Consider the following 14,029-nt stretch of genomic DNA (forward strand, 5'->3'; position numbering starts at 1 on the left):
TTAAATTGAATCTGAAAGAGACAGATGGAAAACTCTAACTAAGGTTTCGGAACACATATTTGAGAGCCAGGGATAAGCGCTTAGGTCGGCAAAAAGAGAACATTTGGAATAATGGCTTTGTCTGTGTAACTTATGACAAAATATATAGGTCTAAAGTGGGTCTGCATTGTCACGTGAAATACTGCAGCTAATCCCAATCTTCAAAGCTCAATGGAGCAGAGAATATACATGTATTTCTAACTCCTATTTACAAACATATTCAATTTACACAAAGCGGGGTGGGTGAGTGGTAAAGCGCTTGGATTTCTAACCGATGAATCTGGGTTAAAGAGTTAGATTTTTTTATTTCGGAATTTTTAGGTCGCCTCTGAGTCAACCGAACTCTACTGGGTACCTGACGTTAGTTAGGGAAAGTAAAGGTGGTTGGTCGTTGTGCTGGCCACATGACACCCTCATTAACCATGGACCACAGAATTAGATGACCTTTACATCATCTTACCTATAGACCGCAAGGTCTGCAAGGGGAACTTAACTTCTTTTTCAGTTCATTATCGAATAAATTCATGTGAACAATAATTAATACAACTGCCTTTAAATTTTGGATCGCAGTCTTAAACTGTTGTCCATTACAATTTACACTCTTCGATAAAGTTTGTGTAGAAAATCTCTTTGGCTATTCATTTCTGAAAATGCGTCTCACGTGCAATGAAGTCAATACTATGACACAAATGATAAACTTACAACAAACACGAGAGTACTAAATTAGTCGGTCGTTAGTTTGTAGCACCAAGCAGTTGAAAGGTTTTCTGATGTAACCTTGAGGTTTTCTGTCGTAATTGAAGTGACTAAAAGGAACAAGACTTGCAAGACACATGAGACAGACCAGAAGTGTATTTGTAGAGAGTTAGATTTTGGTTAAATCAGAATTTCAATTGTAATTCTACATACATCTACTGTCTAGTTGAAGTTGTGTATATTTATAAATAATTTAACAAGAAAAACATACAACATACTTAACAAAAACAAAACAAAAAGTTGTATCGTATCATAGATGGTATATGAGTAATTTTACTTAATTTTTTGTATAAACATGTAATGCCTTTTTAAAACATAGATCTATTCCTTTCAACAGATAATCCACAAAGAAGATACTTCATCATTACATCAAGGATAACCAACATCGTTTATAGCCCTTTCCCTGTGGATACTTTCTTCTTCATTAGGTAACACAGCATCAATGGCGCTTCATTTCACTTTGAATTGATTTCAGTATTAAACAGAAATGTTGTTTCAAACTCTACATTTATATATATATATATATATATATATTATATATATATATATTATATATTATATATATATATATTATATATATATATATATATATATATATATATATATATATATATATATATATATATATATATATATATGTGTGTTCTTGAACATTATTGTACATTATATCTTAGGATCCTATCTAGTTAGTACATCTCAGTGACGCTACATCCCACGGAGAGCTCTGACCTGCTTCAGCACCTCCCTCCATTCAGATCTCTCTTCAGCTTTTCGTCTCCATGCCAGAACTCTTTAAGTTGTTGTAGATCCGCCTCTACATCCTCTATCCATCGTATTCACTGTTTGCCTTTGGCTTACCCGCCTTTTGGTTCTTTGCTGATATACTATCTTTGTTCGTCTGTTCTCTAACATGTTTTCCAGGTGTACCTGCCCCACAAAGTTGGTTCTTATGGAGGTCTCTTCCTAGGACTGGTAGATCTCATGGTTAGTGTGTGTCCTCCATCCAGTGCCATCTTGTATAGCACCATAGATTTGTGTTAAAAATGTTCCTTTACCAAGTATTTACCCAATTTTTCTGTGTTTAGTGAGGTCCATGTCTCACTTACATACAGTGTTACGTACTCTTTGTCTATATTTAGTTCAAGGTTTGTCTGCAAGATTTCAGATAGCTCGGGGATATCCAAGTAGACAGAAACCTTTTATTAGAATAATTGTAATTGGTCAGATATGTTAACTATTGTATGTTAAGTTGTATTTTATTGGTTGGCCATGCGACGGAGAGATGTTAGTCACGTAGTAACGCTCTAGAGTCCGGGTAAAGATTCTAGATTGCCGCCAGTGTCGAGCGGAACGTGTTAGAGAGAAGATGTACTAAAGTCTCGTGTTGGAACTCAAAGGAAGATGACATGATTATATTATTGTGTAGATCATTTAATTTAGTAGAAATATACATATTCTGTTTTATTCAATCACAGTATATCATTGTAATTATTGTGAATAGCTTTTCCAAGTTTTGAATTAAAGTATTTGTATTTGACGAGGAGAAGTTTCTTCATTGACTGTAATAATAATATACTTAGATCGCCTTATCGACTAGCAACTTCTAGATGATCCTCTTATCAACTGGCAACTTTTAGATGATCATCTTATCAACTAGTAACTTCTAAATGATCATCTTATCAACTGACGATTTCTAGATCCTCGGCAACCACGATCATTGATTGTGCAGTTTAGATCAAGATAATCTTCAACGTGACATCTAGCATCATTGATGATCGTGACACATAGCTACTGGTCTTATTATGGTTTTGTATATAGTTTTATTTGTTTTACTTGATATTTCTTTGTTCTTAAATAAGTGGTGGGTGCTATAGAATGCTCTTGTTGCCTGTACATATACCTCCTTTATTTCTGTCAGTTAGTCATTTTGGAATTTATTGTACTTCCTAGGTATTTAAACTTTTCAACCTTTTTCAAACTTGATTCAGTAATTTTAGTACATTGTTCCTCCATCTGATTGTCTCTTGTCATTGTGATATATTGGGTTTTTACTGTCATTAACCCTCAAGTCCTGCTGGTCGAAATTCTTCTTCCAGTTGGGTTTTCTAGCAATGTCAGAGGTGTCTTTACCCCATAGGCCAATGTCATAGGCATAATCGAGACGTAGGACGTAATTATCTTCTCTCTTGAAGTAATGTCTGAAATTAATAAGATAAGCAAGCTTTTGTAGAGAGGTTTGCTGTTGTTTACTGACCTATCTATTCTCTCCTGTAGTCCAATCTAGTTAATATGCCCTTACAAATGTGTGGGTTTGTTGCTTGTGAAATATGTGTTCAGGAATGTTTGTTCAGAAGTGTGCAAGAGTCGTACGTTGCGAAAAAAGTCAAAAATCATTCTACGACTGACATTGTTAAGCAATTAGATATAGATAGTTTGGTTCAATTGTACCTTCAAGGCACGTCTTCAAATAGGCAATCCTCTCGAAATAAACACTGGGCTTATCACTTAACACTTTCAGCTTCTTCCTAGTTCTCATTATGTTGCAGGGTTCAGATGACTAGACCAATATCTGAGATAAACGTCGCTGTGGTTTCCAAATCAGGCAACTCTCCCAAATGTCTAGATGGCTGCCTGGTCGTGTGGTTTGCTCGCTGGACTGTCGTTCGAACTTATCGATGGTCCGGGGTTCCAACCCTGCCGGCTTCCATCTCCATTGGCCCTGCAGGAGGTTTGGACTTGGAAGTAAATTATCTTCATCTCTGAAAGAACGTCCGAAACAAGTCAAACATTTAAACAGATAACAAGAAGTTAAACTTTTAGACCAAGTCCGTTGAACCTGTTGGGTTTTTAATAAGGGTGGGTCTTTATGCGGTCGTCCTAATCATTATACTGTTTCATGTGCCTCCCACACACAAGAGGATGAGGATACTGTATATAGAGAAATAAGTAATCTTTTCTTATAATTTAGAGATAATAATTACGTCATGTGTGTATCAATCTGTTAATTTAGTTATGCCTGATAATTAGAGACTAATGCTCTTTAGAGACTTTAATTCGGCTAAGTCATTTGTTCTTTTGGCTGATTCAGGCAACTCTTTTTATGTTCTAGTGGCGCTAAGGAAGAAGGAGCACTTGCACCATTTTTTCCCAGCACATGGAATTAGAAAAATGTATTATGTTATCAGTGTTCTCTTGTTGCTATAAAGAAACACTAATTTTCGTGGAATCTCACGATAAATAGGGGTTTGATCTCTATTATATATACCTCAGATCGTAATAACTTTACTTGGCCAATATAAAAAATTAAAAGTAATTTTTAAGTGATATCGTGTGCGTAGGTACTGGCATAGCGTTAATTAAGAAAAGGGAAAAATTTCAATAAATTATTTACATTTATTATCAGGTATGCATTGTATGAATAATAAAAATTCTTTATGTCTGATCAGTGGTTGTCTGGTGGCCTATAATTTCTTGAATCGTATGAAAAACTTGAGAAATCTGGAACGCTATCAGATGATAAAGTACTACACGCACCGATTTCTCAGGTAACATTGTCACGTAGGGGAAACATAAAATGTCTAGAATTTACCAGGAAATAACTATTTAGAAAGAGATAAACATTCACTCGAAGAAAAAGAAAAAGAGATAGAAAGAGAAAGAAAAAAGAGAATGAATAGGAAGAAAAAGAGAAATGGAGAAGGATAAGAACAAGCAAATCTAAAACTTACTTTTAAAAACCTATATAAGGGAAAGAACCACACAATTAGTATCACATTTCTCAATACTGCAAGATTTATCTCCCTTTTTACAAACACATCTAATTAATAACCCCTATTTAATTAACTTAGCTAATTGATTCATGCTTGGCTTGATTCATTAGTTGTCATCGAATACGAATAATTGTGCAAAGTTTCAACTTGATCCGAGAATGGGGAAGTGGGTGACAGATGGAGTTGGTGCTTTGTGAACAAAATGATATTGACCAAACGAATAAACAAATCAATATATGTGTGTGTATATCTGTGCGCGTGTATGTTTATGTTGCAGGCTAACTCCACTCTTCACTCTTGTGATGGTGATCTACACTGGGATAACTCCCTATTTGGAGCACGGCCCTTTCGTTCGTCAAGATTCCAATCGTCACTATGAGTGTAGACTCCACTGGTGGCGCAATTTGTTCTACATCAGCAACCTGTTTGACTGGAGTTCTCTTGTAAGAACAAGTAGTGACCAACTAAAACTTTTTGTTGTTGTTGTTGTTTCAACAACTTGTTCTTGGGGGGGGGGGGCATCAAGGGGCGTGGGTGACTGAGTGGTTAGGCGCTTGGCTTTCAAACTGAGGGGTATCGGGTTCGAATCTCAGTATAGGCTGAGATTTTGAATTTCGGGATATTCAGGAAGCCCCTGATTCCATACAAGTCTAATGGGTACTTTGCGTTAGTTGTGGAAAGTAAAGGAGGTGGGTCGTTGTACTGGCCACAATACACATTAGCCAGTTCAGCGTCAGCTAAAGAAATAGACGGCATTTGCATCATCTGGTCCATAGATCAACAGGTCTGAAAGGCGAACTTTACTTTTTCTGAGGCATAAAGGATACATGGGGAAATTATTTTTTTCCTTGGGGTTAAAGAATAAATGGGAAAAAAATATTTTTTCCTTGGTGGCTTAAGGAAAAATGTAAAACACATTGTTTTCCTTGTGACAAATTTGAAAAAATGGGAAACATTTAGTTTTCCTAGAGCATAAAGAATAAATGTGAGACACTTTGTTTTACCTGGGGCTTGATGAATGATTCTGGGAAAATTGTTTTCATTTGATCCTGGGCCTTGTAGTTGGATTTTTTTTTTGTGGTGAATGGATGTAACTCCCTTTGATTTTCAAGAGATTCGTTGGCTAATAAAGGTTTGCATTAGGGTTACGGTTAAGATAAAAGTTTACTCTTTTATTTGGAAACAAACACAATTCGGGAATGTGTATTCCGCTTCAGGGAAATCGAGGTATGTAAACACAATTCGGGAATGTGTATTCCCCTTCAGGGAAATCGAGGTATGTAAACACAATTCGGGAATGTGTATTCCCCTTCAGGGAAATTGGGGTATGTCTTAAATTTACGCTGTTGCTGTTTGAAATATTGATGCCTTGTTAATAAAAATAATTTCTATATCTCTTTATTGAGTGCATGCCTTGGAGCTGGTATCTACAAGCTGATATGCAGTTTTACGCTCTGGCCCCACTTTTTATTGTCCCAGTATTCTATGGGTAAGTGTCTTTATCAAGGATCTAGGTAATAGGAGTGTTATAGAAATATATATTTACATTTGTACATACAGTAGCTTACTTACAAAAAAATACTGTATTAATTAAAAAAAAGGTTATTAAAAAGATTTTGCGCTTTTCGCATAAAGTACTAAAAATATATTTCTATTATTGATAGAGCTTATGTTTTATGACAGTGATGCCCAAAATACGGCCCGCGGGCCAGATCCGGCCCGCGACATGGTTCCATCCGGCCCGCCTAATGTCGGTACAAAGAGTAGACACCCCCATCGAAAAATAAAAGGTTTACTTATGTATCTTTACCTACGTTAGGGCCCTCAATTTTTCTTTAATTGATTGGCACCATGACCTTTAACATTAGTGTGTTTATGAAATGTTAATCTACCAGAAAAAAGAGAACGGATCTTAACATTTTTGAGGAGCATGATAATAAGCCAACATATTTGATGTGTAAAGAAAGTGTGGCTGTTTCAAAAAAGAATAACAAATGAACGTCATTATGAAACAAATATGACGTCATTCTTGGTTTGAGACGCGAATAAAAAGATTGTTAAACTACGTCTAGAGATCGGAGGATCGATGGGAATATTTACAAAAAAGCGACACGAAAATGAGTCGGCGTCAAAGCTAGCTACAATGTTGCTTTTATTTTAAGTACAAAAATTAAGCCAATTTCTGACGCGTGAAAAAAAATCACTTCAGATATCCAATTCCTTAATGTAAGTACTTGCTCCACGGGTTTCTAATCTAATAGTTTCAAATTCAGGTAAATTTCATTTCGTTTTTTTTGTGTACATTTTCGGTCATGTAGCCCGCAACAGGAGTGTCAGAAATTAAAATGGCCCGAAGGTCAAATTAGGTTGAGCATCACTGTTTTATGGTTTTGCAAATAACGCCAATCAAGCGGAAGGAGATATAATGAGTGATGTAAATCTCAATATTTCCCAATACCGACAATTCAACGAAACTCAATATTTTTTATACATTTTTAAAACCACATCTATATATATAATTTTAAAACACTAAATAGCAGCGCCGGACGTAACCACTGTGACCAAGTAGTCATGGAAAGAGATTAATCTACTATGTATATATATATATATATATATATATATATATATATATATATGTAAATAGCAGTGCATTGTGGGGTCCTATGCGAAACGGATTTCGCGGTACCCAAGTTTGGGTAGGTAAGCGGATAATAAGTGAAATTTAAAAGTTTGTATCAGAAAATAAATTCGTTTATGCATTTTATTCATTCTTTACTATGTACAGAATTACTTTACGAGCCTTGCGTGTAGCGAAGTCATAGAGTATATCATAATAATTCTGTTTTTTACATACATTACGCTCAATAGCAAGAATTACTAAATGTTTCAATCTATCTTCGAGAATTGTAATTCTTCATTAGTTTGAGGCGCGAGAAACTTCTTTCACCAGATTACACAATTTTGGCTGATGCATAATTCCGCGCGTGGGATTGGCGTTTTTCATATTGAATGACACCCCAAAATGACAATTTTTGTCTATATATTTCCGTATATTTGAAGGACGTTTTCGTATATTTTGTAATATCGGGAGATTTCCAGGAGCTCCTGGTAAATCGACAGGAGGGCGCGAGAAATCTGTTTTAAGCTATAATATGATTTAATTTAATTATTTATACACCTAGAATTAGCGCGGGTCCTGTGAAAATGCGGGTCCTATGAAAGTGCGGGGCCCAATGCGGTCGCATAGGTTGCAGTGGCTAAGGCCGGCCCTGCAAAATAGCGGCGTATGCTACGCAGCCGGTCGACTAGTGACGTTATATTTCGTACAAAATAATCAGAAATAAGTGATGTTATTGAATCAGTTTAACAACAGTGATAGTTCTGTAGATGCTTAAGATGTATTTTGATTATTTTATTTTATCATCCGCTGCCTGATCGTGTGGTATGGGCTCTGAACCGTCGTTCTGGTTGAGAAGGTCTCGGGCTCGAACCTTTCCGCCGTCATCCCCCGTTGTCCTGCGGAAGGTTCTGGCTAGGATGTAATTATCTTCAGAATCTAATGGAACATTCGAAATATTGTTAATTATTTTACAAACAAGCATGCAAAAACTGGTCAAGCGAGAGATGGGTTATATTTATCCATTCTTCTAATGCTCCAACATAAGTCAGACATCCAGTTGGGTCTTTTCACAATTCTCATATTAGATTGAAAACTCGGTTTCAGAAAGAAACAAACACATCATGGTAACAGCTCTCTGTACGGGGATTTAAAAAAACAACGAATATAAAGATTTGACTATAAATCTGGCAGTTTATACCTTTGCCTTAAAAAAATAAAAAATAAACTACTACCCATGTCATCGTGGGGGAGATGTAGCTGAGTGGTTAAGTGCTTAGCTTCTGAACCTGAGGTCCTGAGTTCGAATCTCTGTTAACACTGAGATTTAGAATTTCGGGATTTTTAGGGAGCTCATGAGTCCACCCCAACTCTAATGAGTACCTGACTTAAGTTGGGGAAAGTATAGGCGGTTGGTCGTTGTGCTGGCCACATGACACCCTGCTCGTCAACCTTTGAACCTTTACATCATCTGCCCTATTGATCGCATGATCTGAAAGGGAAACTTTACCTAATTCATCGCGACTCGAAAGTTGGAATGGCAATTCCAAAATAAAAAGAATGCATCCAACAGAGGCGTAGTTATGGTGGGGGGATGGGTGTGGAGAATTAAAAAATTCCCCGGGCCCCCCCTTGAAGGGGGCCCCGAATGAGTTTTTTTACATTAAATATTACGCAAAATGCAGAGGCCCCCATAGAAATCATCCCCTGAGCCCCCGAATGATGCCAAATACCTAGCTACGCCACTGGCATCCAACTTTTCCTTTTCTTACAGCTTCCGGAGGGTCGGTGTCTCAGTGATTATCATGATGGTGTTGTGTCATATCCTGAGTACTGCAGTTATTCTCAAGTCTTATGAAGACTGGCATTTACAGTTAAGTTTTATTTTTACAAAGCTTATTTCTACTCACTTTGTCTGTATGTCTGTCTGTCTGGTAAAAAGTTTGTACATGTTATTTCTCCCACATCCTTTCTCGGATCAAAGCTGAAACTTTTTAGAATTATTCTTTGGCGTAGACAAGACATGAAGCAATAAAAACAATGAACCAATTAGTCAATTAATTATTGATAATTAATTATTATATTTGATACCAAAAGGCAAATTAATCCTTCAGTATTCACAGATACTTCTAAATATGTAGGGTTTCGTCCCATTAGATAATAGCACACTCTATTTCTCCCACATCAATTCCCGGATCCAGTTGAACATTTCAACGATTATTTATTGTACTGTTACAAATGAACAGTGATAGGTAGAGGTCAACGTATGACCCCGGCGAGATGACACAGCAGCTAGTGTTCCCTGGAATCTACATGTACAAACAAAGACAGTATGTGACGTGTCCACACGTGTTGTTCCAGGGGACGAACAGATCTAAGTAGGGGGACAGTTACTAATGAACAGTGACAGATAAAGGTCACTACGTGTGACCCCGACTTGATGACACTGCAGCGAGTGTTTTCTGGAATCTACATGTATAAATAAAGACAGGATGTGACGTTTCCTGACATGTTATTCCAGAGGATACTAGGAGTGTTTGTGCAACTTTGGACAAGCGATTAGGGACTCTTTATAAGCCAGAGAGTTAATGTTAAAGTCAGTCGTATGGAGTCGTGAGTGAGTCGTGACAGTCGATACAGACAATGTAAGACGTGTGCGGCTCTAGTGGAAGTGAAATGTGTACGACTCGATGCAAGTTAACTAGGGTAGAGTTAACTGGAGTGGACTACTGTCGTTAAAGTCTATACAGCGAACTACAGTGGACTTGAGCCGTTACAGTCGATACAGTCGATGTAAGACGTGTGCGGCTCTGATTCGGTAGACTTGAGTACGACTTGGTTCAGCTTTGGGAGACCTGGAGCGACACTGGGAAGTGTGTCGTTGGTCTGTTCTGTGGAATACGGCTCGAGGCAAATTGAGAAGAGAGGAATTGCAACGAAGTGAAGAGATGCAGTGCAACAAAGTATAGCTAACTGTAAACTGACAGATATTGTACAGTCTTCTACGCTACATGTTACAGTAATGTTAGAGTTAATAGTCAATAAAGTTAGATGAAGCTGAAAGTTTAGTCGTCAAGTTCTTTGCTGTGTTTTTATTTGTGTGCCAACTAATACATCTAGCCAGAAGATTCAGAAATACGTAACAATTGGTGTCAGAAGTGGGATCTTTCTGGCTAGAATGTATTCCACCAAACTTCTTAATGAACTTGACATGAAAGAACTTAGACAAGAGCTTCGAGAAAGAGGTCTACATCTTAACGGAAATAAGGAAACGCTAATAGCACGTCTAAGACAAGCCCTGTTGGAGGAAGATGAGAATCCGAACACTTGCCAATTTGAAATCAAACCTAATACGATGGAGCTCCTGGAAACTTTGCAATACAAAATGAGCTCGGTGAATGAGAGCATTAAGGAGATAGAATCAGAAATCAACACTCGATTTTCTTCATTTAACCATTTGATCAAAGCCATGAATGAGAATGAACAAATAGTTACCAAGCCCAACAAGACAGAAGAACAAACAGATACGATAAAAGATCAAACGATAATCACGATGAACGAGTTGCTGAACACCCAGCAGGGCCAGATTGAGTCGACAGATGAAAGAGCTACACCATTGATGAACAGCAAACAATTGTCCAACCAACGATGTGGCGATACAGACAATTACGATAGAGATGCTGGTGATGGTTGTGCTGTCTGTGACTGTGATAGCAAACCAAACGAATGTGGCCCACAAGAAATGAAAAGAGACGATAGCTGTTACTATTTCAACGAAAAGCAGAATGAGACCGCTGAAGAAACAATAGAAGAGACCTATAGTTTGACCGAAGCTTTAGCTACAGATATACCTGATATGAGTACCTCAACCAGCCAAACAGATCAAGACAACGTTGGGTCTGAGTCCAAGCCTGTTGCTGTGGGCCTTAAAGACTTCTGTCTATCTGCCAGTGTCTACGAGAGGAACTCGAAGCTTGATTACTGCACTGATGCGTTTGAAAAGAACTGTACGTACGTAGCTATGCAAGAAGACTGTGAATGCCAAGAAATACACCAACAAGCTCTAGACTTAACAGAAGCTTGTACAGCTATCAAGGTAGGCGCGAGAAGCCCTGGTGATAGTCAAGGAATTACAATAGAATCTGATGCTGAAGTTGATGGACCTTTGCAAGTTGAATGTTATCAACCTGCCCCACAGTCGAGTCCTCCAGACTCGGATGAAGGTGATGACGTGTTTGACACCTTGCCTTCAAGTGGACTTGCAGCTCATTCGCAAAGCACCCATCGAAGAATAATGCTGAAACAACTTGTTAGATCAACAGTCTTGATGACTACAGCTATGAAATGCAATACCTTCCTATGTGCTATGTGGCTGCCATCAGCATTGATCGACAAGAAAGCAAGACAACGACATCAATGCAACCAAAGGAATATCAAATAGAGGAGGCAGAGAAAGCGACACATGCAGAGTGCAACGTGGATGGCTCCAACAAGATCAAGATACAAACCCACCCCTTCTCCCACTGATAGACCCCCACCTGCATTTATGAAACTCCATAGCCCATGTTGTTAGAAAACAAGCCCACCACTTCTCCCACTGATAGACCCCCACCTGCACTAATGAAACTCCACAGCCCATGTTTTTAGAAAGATTCTGTCCGGGACCATAAACCAAAGAAGAAAGCCTTACGAATCAGTTGAAAGTGTGAAGCCACTAAAGAATAATCTAAGAACATTCCTCATTAGAATAGGTTTGATGAAGTATAACAGAGGTTTTAGAAGAACGATAATAAAGTCAGAAGCAAGAAGGACAGAACTAGTGTAAGATGCCAGAACTGTGAAGTGAGTAACCATCTGAGATAGAACTGTACAAATAAAACTGTACGAGAAGATCAACCCAACAGACATCGTACAAACCCAAGTCAGTTGCTGTTGTTTAAAAGAAGAGCATGCGAATATTGCTGTACTGTGATGAACCTAGTTATCTCTGAAAAAGCTCTGTAAAAAGATGCTTGAAAATGTAAAACGCAGCCAGTGAAGCACGAACTCGTTAGAATGCTGATGAATTTCTCGACAAGAGTGCCCAATGTCGTCATCTGAAGGTCGATGTTTCCATACCAAGATTGATGAAAACATTTGTGAGGAACTGCTGAAAAATGAGGATTTGGCTCCCATTCTTCTATGGAAAGAAGATGGACAACTGCCAGATTGAAAGAACATCTCTGAGAAGGGGGCAACCACCAAAGCTTCCTACTTGATCGTCGATCGATTTCATCAGTATCGTGATGAAGTAGAATCTGTTCGGGACGAACAGATCTAAGAAGGGGGCAGTGTTACAAATGAACAGTGATAGGTAGAGGTCAACGTATGACCCCGGCGAGATGACACAGCAGCTAGTGTTCCCTGGAATCTACATGTACAAACAAAGACAGTATGTGACGTGTCCACACGTGTTGTTCCAGGGGACGAACAGATCTAAGTAGGGGGACAGTTACTAATGAACAGTGACAGATAAAGGTCACTACGTGTGACCCCGACTTGATGACACTGCAGCGAGTGTTTTCTGGAATCTACATGTATAAATAAAGACAGGATGTGACGTTTCCTGACATGTTATTCCAGAGGATACTAGGAGTGTTTGTGCAACTTTGGACAAGCGATTAGGGACTCTTTATAAGCCAGAGAGTTAATGTTAAAGTCAGTCGTATGGAGTCGTGAGTGAGTCGTGACAGTCGATACAGACAATGTAAGACGTGTGCGGCTCTAGTGGAAGTGAAATGTGTACGACTCGATGCAAGTTAACTAGGGTAGAGTTAACTGGAGTGGACTACTGTCGTTAAAGTCTATACAGCGAACTACAGTGGACTTGAGCCGTTACAGTCGATACAGTCGATGTAAGACGTGTGCGGCTCTGATTCGGTAGACTTGAGTACGACTTGGTTCAGCTTTGGGAGACCTGGAGCGACACTGGGAAGTGTGTCGTTGGTCTGTTCTGTGGAATACGGCTCGAGGCAAATTGAGAAGAGAGGAATTGCAACGAAGTGAAGAGATGCAGTGCAACAAAGTATAGCTAACTGTAAACTGACAGATATTGTACAGTCTTCTACGCTACATGTTACAGTAATGTTAGAGTTAATAGTCAATAAAGTTAGATGAAGCTGAAAGTTTAGTCGTCAAGTTCTTTGCTGTGTTTTTATTTGTGTGCCAACTAATACATCTAGCCAGAAGATTCAGAAATACGTAACAGTACTTATCAAAATGTATTAAATTAAAAATGAACCGATTTATTCAATCAATTAATTAATTTGTTTCATATTGAATAAGGGAAATAACTATTTTATTGAGAGATATAATTGCGTGTCTCGGGCGCTTATCATCTTTATCATCTTCATCATCGTCATAATCATCCTCCTCCTCCTCATCATCATAAACTTTATCATCATCGTCACCATTATCATCATCATCATTACCATTATCATCATCATCATCGTCATCATATTCTTTATCATCATCGTCACGATTATCGCCATCATCATTACCATTATCATCATCATCATCATTATCATCATAAATTGTCATCATCAACACATCATCATCACCAACATAGTTATCCTCCTCATTATCATCATCATCATCATCATCATAAATCATCATAAATTGTCATCATCAACACATCATCATCACCATCATCGTTATCCTCCTCATTATCAACACCATCACCATTATCCCAACCTCATTAACAATCGGCCATACAAACAGATGACCTTTAAAAATATTTTTTAGTGGTGAGTGGGGGGGGGGGTGGTTGGAACAGATTAGTTAAGTTTGATGCTTACATTCTCTTGCA

General features: G+C 38.1%; 1 protein-coding gene across 2 annotated transcripts in view; it reads left to right on the forward strand.

Annotated features, from left to right (window-relative positions):
* The window catches only part of LOC106067832 (nose resistant to fluoxetine protein 6-like), a 40,369-nt gene that overhangs the window by 19,121 nt on the left and 7,219 nt on the right, over window positions 1–14,029 (forward strand). For both annotated transcript variants that reach the window (XM_056006682.1, XM_013227108.2), the window contains exons 9-13: window positions 1,133–1,223; window positions 4,242–4,340; window positions 4,843–5,008; window positions 5,972–6,054; window positions 8,957–9,055. In XM_056006682.1, coding sequence (XP_055862657.1) covers window positions 1,133–1,223; window positions 4,242–4,340; window positions 4,843–5,008; window positions 5,972–6,054; window positions 8,957–9,055 — 538 coding nt within the window. The remainder of the gene's footprint in view (window positions 1–1,132; window positions 1,224–4,241; window positions 4,341–4,842; window positions 5,009–5,971; window positions 6,055–8,956; window positions 9,056–14,029) is intronic.

Source organism: Biomphalaria glabrata, chromosome 12 (genome assembly GCF_947242115.1).
Source record: "Biomphalaria glabrata chromosome 12, xgBioGlab47.1, whole genome shotgun sequence".
Classification (NCBI taxonomy): Eukaryota; Metazoa; Mollusca; class Gastropoda; family Planorbidae; genus Biomphalaria; species Biomphalaria glabrata.